A 7,474-nucleotide genomic window follows, 5' to 3' on the forward strand; every position below is an offset into this window, starting at 1 on the left:
ATATAACCTTTGATACAATGCTAAGATGCTATGAAAAATTGGATGTTGCTAGTTATTTAAAGAAATAAATACAAATGTACTTTATCCATTAATGCATAGTGTGGTTGAAAATAAGAACAAAGTCAAAGGTTATGTTTAGAAAGACTGCGATTTGAAGAAGCGTGACCACCCGGTGTTTTCTTTTTGTGCAGAACTTTCATCATAATGTTTTACTTCTCTTTTATAATAGTCATTTTAACTTTAACATGTAAGTTTGTTAATAATATCCACGTGACATGCACGTCTTGCGTCATCTTATATTTACATTTATCCAGTGTTTTTAGGGGGGTTTAGTTAGCCTGTACTACTTAATACTAGGCCTTATTTATAGTGGCCTAAATTTCCAACTGAACTGAATGAAGCCAGTGGTACCTGTCTGTGGCCAGGAACGGTAGCTGTTTATCAATCACTGACCTGACGTAGCCTAGACCTGTGGTACTAAATTAAAAATGTTAGGATTGTGTTTTCATAATTTTATTTTCCACTTTGGAATGTACAAAATAATATGAAACATTAAGTAATACAATTTAGATATTAAATATTGATGGTGACTAATTAATACACCAATCTTAATTAAGCCAAATCCTGATTGGGACGCCGACCATCCAATCAGAATAAGACTGGTGTAACAGTATCCACTGCTTTCTTTTTATCATTGATTATCATTAATCATCTTCCTAAATCCTATCTGAGGTAAGTTATGGTAAATTTGATATTATTGAACTCAAACTACCTGTAATGAAGATTTACTGAAATATTTGAATCTAGTTTGTACAATTTTTTTCCTGAACAGGGTGTTCATGTGACGAATCACCTGTTGTTGAAATGGGCTATGTCTCAATGAAGGGTAAGGTATTTCATGCAGCAGAAAGCACTAAACCTGTTTATGCATTCCTTGGAGTACCGTATGCATCACCGCCTGTGGGAGATCAACGATTCTCGTACCCGAAACGATTGCCACCAATGTATGGTGAATTTGATGCTACCAACTATCCTCCCCTATGTCCTCAAAACGTTGATGTTCTAGCCAATGCATTTTCAAGTTACCACTTTCCACGAATGGACACTGATGAAGATTGTTTATATTTGAATATTTATACTCCAACACTTGACCGCAAAGCAGAGTTAGCTGTAATGGTGTGGATTCATGGAGGGGCATTTATGAACGGGGGAGCGAGTGCATATGATGGATCAGCTTATGCAACCTATCAGAATGTTGTCTTTGTTGCTATGAATTATAGACTGGGTGCTCTTGGATTTTTGAGTACGGAGGACGTTAATGCCCCAGGGAATTACGGTTTGCTTGACCAGAATATAGCTTTGCGATGGATCAAATCAAATATTAAGTACTTTGGTGGGGACCAATCTAAGGTCACCATAGTTGGAGAATCATCCGGGGCAATGAGTGTAGGCTTCCACTTTTTATCGCGGCATAGCCGTGGCGTCTTTGAAAGGGGTATTATGGAAAGTGGTTTGGCAAACTGCCCGTTAGCTTACTCAAAAAATCCAAAGAAATGGGCTGCTGTCCTTGCTGAGGAACTAGGATGTGCAAGTGAAACGACAAAGCAACAAATCGAGTGCTTGCTTGAAAAGCCAGCCGAGGAGATAGTTTACGCTAAGCTTGATGCACCTGATAAACCAATTATGGTCTTTACGCCAGTTGTCGATAAATACTTCCTTGTGGATGATCCTATTGTGTTGGTATCCAAGGGGATGCTTCATCGCAATGACATCTTGCTTGGTGTGAATAACCACGAAGGTGGATTTTCATTATTGAAAACTAGAGTTGCACCAGATTTAACCTCACAGTTCTCAGCTGACATGTTTCAACAAGTTCTTTTGGGCATGGTTAGTTGTCATTTATTTCCTTATTGTAGAATCCATATATACTTACATCAATCAATCAATCAATATATTTTTTGGTTGCTAAAAAACACTTTTCAATATACATTTTTATTTTTTCAGTATTCCAGGTTATTTCCCCTTGCATTAATATCAAATATTTTTTATATATTGCACAAATATTCAATATTATTGTATTTCCAGTACTGACCCATTCTACAAAACTAATGTAGTTTCTCTTACCTCAGTATACTATTTTCCAATTACTCAATTCCTAATAATTTTTGCCATATACCTAATAATTTTTCCCTTTCTTCAATGCGGTATTCGACTCCTACCTGTACATTTTCTTGATAGTATTTCTTTCCTCACATCTCTTAATAAGCCCCGAAAATCAACCAACCCAAAATCTCAAAATTTTAGGGTTGGCAAAATACATGGGGTGATTGATGGTTACCGATGAACTCAAGAATTAGGCCTAAAGTAGGCTTGTAGTAGAAAAAAAAAACCGACCTGGATTTTAAATTATCATTCTGCTTTTTTTGGCTAATGTTCCTTTTTTTAAAAATCTATTATTCCCTCTTTCCTCAAAGAAAATGCAGCACAGTGCCAACAACTAATCTAATAATGTCACCCATTTTCTACACCTTTTTTCATGGGAAAAATAATGCTCTGCATGTACATTAAATGTCATAAATAAATCCAATGCAATAAATATAATGTGAGTTGTTTACTCAGTAGCTTACAGGTGGATGCAGTATTTCTTTCCTGTGAACATTCCTGATCTAATTTTAGCTCTCTGTAGAGCTTTAACGTAATGGTTTTTGGCATAAATTTCGATCTAAGGAACATGAAAGCATTTTTAGGTTCATTGCTTGTGACACATTCAGTTATGAACAAAATTCATTGATTGATTAATATTGATTGATTGAATGACCATACAACATTATAATGTAATTGATAAGTGTAACAGGAAAATAATTTTCATCACTATTATACCCTTTAAAAATTGTCTCGTAATAAATGCACAGATTTTTGGTCAGTGGTTTGAGAACCGGGACAAATATGTGCAATGAATTTGATGTACTGTGCGTAAATGACATTCCAAAGTTGAGATGTACAGACAAATAACACCATATTCAAAAGTACACCATACTGTAGTAAATCTTTTTCATGTTTTTTTTTAGGCTTAATACAGTAGAAATCCAGTTCTATTTTCAAAATTACATTCTGTATATTCTCTTGAGGGTGCAGGTGGTTGTAAAAAAAACATTGAATAGAAAATTGAAATATTGCCAAAGAATTTATTAATTTAAATAGACCTACATATTTTTTTCATGTTTGTTTTTTCTAGAAAATGTCATATTTTTCCAAGGTTCCAGAAAGTACTCAGTTTAATCCCAAATGGAATGAAAAAGGAAGTGCACAAAAAAATATACATAAGCATCATCTATGTGAAAAACAATTAAATTCGACATATGAATGATTGTCATGAAACATGCATCTCATTAACCTTCACACTTTAGATTTCGGGAGTGATGCCAGGAGATAATCAAGATACTGTGAAGAAGATTGCAGAGACATATCTAGGCAATGAAGAAGATGATTTCAAAGCATTCATGCAATTGACAGAAGTCATAGGTGACAGCTTCTTCTTGACCCCTGCAGTGATGTTTGCTAATGCTCACAATGGTAATAATATTTGAATTCATGTTTTTTTTTAAATGACCAAACAGTGATATACAGTACTCGCCACATAATAAAATAAATAAATAAACTTTTGTGGTTCTTTTGGTTGAATCTTGTTTTTGAGGTGTGGGGAGCAGTGGTAGTGTAAGTGGTAGTCCCAGTTTCCCCCACCCCGAATGAAAATGTATGAGGCAAAAAAACACCTCATACCTGTACCATCTTATTTTGCAACATAGCACTCCCTCACTTAATCATTGAGGGGCCCCCAACTCCAGCTTCGTGGGTCCCCTGGTTGAGACTATTACTAACTCCCTCCCCCTCAAGTATTTCCACCGTTCAAGTGAAATATAAGAATATTTGTGAGTTCTCATGTATACAATAGTTCTAAAAGGGAGTGAAACTGGAAAACTGCAAATAATATTTAAATACGTATTTTGAACTTCATATCAAGGTCTGAGTTACTGTGTCACAACCAACTAACCTTCCTTTACTTCAATTTTTTTGATTTACAGCTTTTGTTAATCTGGTAGGTGACAACAAATGGCCTCGTAAATTCTTGTAATAATTTCTTGTTTTCTCTTTTGTGTAGCTGTTGGTGGAACTTCATTCTTCTATGAATTCCAGCACAGACCGTCGTTTGCTGCAAGCCCTGAGTGGGTGCGAGCAGATCACGGCGATGAAGAGAAGTTTGTTATCGGTTTCCCATTAATGAATCAAGATGAACAAATACATATTAATTACACTAGTGAGGAGGTTGAGCTCACTCATACCATGATGACTTACTGGGCAAATTTTGCAAAATATGGGTAAGATGTGGGAATTACATATTTCTATAATCAAGTAGCTGTATAGTAGGTCTGTGGAAATACTATAAACCATAGCGCAAAATTCTAGAGCATGTAAATACAGGTACTGTATAATAAAGATTGAAATATTGAATTCAACCTGATAGCAGATGATTAGGAATTTCAAAGCAGGTGGTGTAAATGCAAATGACTCGAGGAAATTATTTGTACTATATACAAAAACCTGAATATGTAAACGAATATGCAAACAAAAATTGTAAATGCTTTACACAAACTTCCATACTGATCAATTGATTTTTTGTTTTGGCAGAGACCCTAATGGTATTGAACCAAAGGTCATATCTATGGCCCCTGATTGGTCTCCTTACAATCCTGACGAGGGTAACTTTATGAAGTTGGATGTGACACCCGAGTTGGCCCAACATTTAAAAGAAGATAAAGTGAAATTCTGGATGGAATTGTTTGCTGCTCTTCTGCCACCAAGCACTAATAGAGATGAGCTGTGAGGGCGCACACACTATTAATCAATTTTTGGAAATTTATTGAATACTGTATTTGTTTTATATAAGTCTCCCTCCAATTAAAGAAAATTTTTGGGACTGAGTTTCCATGGTCTTAGCAGCTTTGGTCTCTAATTGGAATAATAAAGATAAAAGACATTTGTTCACTTGGGACCACAGAAAATTGGTCCATAATTGGAGGGGTTTTTCTTGACACTATAGAGTTTGTTTGATCTTTGTGGGTACTGTATGTTGGATGAACTCAAACAGAATAGGAAGAGTAGATAGTTGGCAAAGGAAAACAGTATAAAAGAAATATAAAAATCAACAAAAATAATGGCTTCCTGAGGCAGGAATAGAGCTGAGTATTCAAGTTGAGATTGTTGCCTAGTACTGGGGTGGTTGCAGGGGATGCAGACAGTGTGATCGCACCCCCCTAAATTGTGTTATAAAAAATAATTGTATTGTATTGTATTGTTGATATAAATTACCGATAAGATTTTTAATGTATGAGAGTGCCACCTAGAGGTCCTTATTCTCAAAATTTTCTTACCTCAGCCTGAACCATGGTCGGGCTGAGGTGGTGTGGTCTCTCACGCACTCATACCGCTAGATCCTGCATCCGCCCCAGTAGTATGAGTTGATTATGCAAGTCTCTCATCAAACAACTGTTGTTCTCAGGGCAAAATATGTTCAAAATTAGTACAAGTCAATTGCACTAAATATCAACCAAAGAAAGTACTTGCAGTATTATTGTTTCCATCAAGTGAACATTGGAAGTTATTAGCAATACATTTTTATGGTCATGTTGTTATTGTTGTTATATTATTATTTTGAATTTTATTTTCATATTTTGAAATTTCTGTTGTGATGATACTCACACTAGGTTATTGCTTCGTTATATTCTGATTATCAATTGATAATTACTGTACCATTAAAATATTTAATGTGGAAATAAAATTAATAAAGTTACATTGCAGTTGAATTTTATAATTATATGATCCTTTCCATAGCAAATATCTCCTTAACTATGCAGTTGTTTGTAGGCCTATGTACTGTAGCTGCTACGCTTACCGTATCTCTGTTTTGGAAACTTTAATGCAGTACTTATGTGAGAGCAGCACGTATTACTCGTATCTTGTTTAAATTGTACCGTGTATTGAACATGGGCCTATCTAACATTAGTTTTATTTTAATTCCTAAGAACTTGGTTTTTAAATGCTCTATGTATTTTATTTTTAATTATATTATTGTAATATAACTTCATTAGGTTTGAAATAAATCAATTTGTAAAATGTGTGTGGCGAAAACAGATAATTGATCCCAAAGTTCATGCAAGTACAATATTTATTAACAAATATTATTTTTTTAGAGCAATAACATAAATGGTGAAAATGTCTGTTCCAAATTACAATCCGTACTACTACTGAGGTACTGGCCTGTATCCATGATTTAATTAAAAAATGCAACTGTTTTATATAAAAATGGTTTTAAACCCAATAAATACATGCATGATATAACAAATAAATAATATCATGAATCTGTTTCTTTGTGAGTTAAAAGGGAGTTCTGGAGTATAATGAAAATGTATATAGTGTATAATAAATACAAAAATAAATACTATATTATTTCAAATCTTCACTTGCTAGGTAGTCTCAAAGAATTCATTAATATTCATGAGTTCAGTTCTTTCCGAATGTGTATCAATAAGCAGAATCAGTGTCCTTGAATTCACTGCCTAGGCTATGGCAAATTAAGATGAATTTGCTTTTGGTTTTTTTTTTTTTGGCGTTCTTCACAACCGAGCTAGAAGTTGTGATAACCTTTACCAATAACGTCTTAATTCATCAAAATACATTAAATAGAAATTTCAACTCTAAAACTCCCCTTTATTACGAACTACACTATACTTTTTTTTTGTTATAATTAAAAGTATTTGCAGTATATTGTTTATCTCTAGTAATAACTGTAAGAACGAATTCATAAAACTGTATTTAATTTTGCATTTTTCAAAACTTTCTTTTCCCTGGGTGACCTCGTCAGTGTGTAGCATTGATATCCGCCAGGATCCAGCAGAGTAAACACATGCACATACAGCACCACAAGCTTGATTAACTATTTTTTACCTTTTATATTAACCTTAGCACAATATATTTGTGATTAAAATTATCCAAAAGAGGACCATCTCTTATATACTAAATTAAGAGCACCTTATATAACTTAATTTACAAAGAAGTTGATGAAAATACTGTTTAATGTGATGAATAACTGTTTTAGATGAGGCCTATTTAAATATTATGGACTTTTCCGAAGTGTCAATCAAGCTTAACTGACCAATCAGAACAGGGCCAGGAATATGCACTAGTCCACCTTAGCAACAGTATCCAAGGGGCAGGGCTTAGTGTTGAGTTATTCCATTTACACAGCAATTGAAAACCTGTTATAACTATTTATGTTACCTGAGAACATTGTATATAAACACTTCAAGTGAAGAATTACTCATGTTTTTAAAAACCCTTTAAAATGTTTTAAAACTACTAGAAATAGAACAAAACTATGCAATATAGTTTGATATTTAAAATTATATGTATGTATGTG

General features: G+C 33.9%; 1 protein-coding gene across 1 annotated transcript; it reads left to right on the top strand.

The window, feature by feature from the left end:
* Positions 1 to 114: 114 nt before the first annotated feature.
* LOC117115024 (fatty acyl-CoA hydrolase precursor, medium chain-like) lies at positions 115 to 7,178 on the top strand. Its single transcript, XM_033258663.1, has 5 exons — positions 115 to 247; positions 833 to 1,887; positions 3,408 to 3,573; positions 4,160 to 4,376; positions 4,687 to 7,178. Exons 1-5 carry the CDS (start codon positions 205 to 207, stop codon positions 4,880 to 4,882), a joined length of 1,677 nt encoding a protein of 558 aa, XP_033114554.1. The 5' UTR covers positions 115 to 204; the 3' UTR covers positions 4,883 to 7,178.
* The last annotated feature ends 296 nt before the right edge of the window (positions 7,179 to 7,474 follow it).

Source organism: Anneissia japonica, unplaced genomic scaffold (genome assembly GCF_011630105.1).
Source record: "Anneissia japonica isolate Jap-2015-1 unplaced genomic scaffold, ASM1163010v1 scaffold24_len2511860_cov200, whole genome shotgun sequence".
Lineage (NCBI taxonomy): Eukaryota > Metazoa > Echinodermata > Crinoidea > Comatulida > Comatulidae > Anneissia > Anneissia japonica.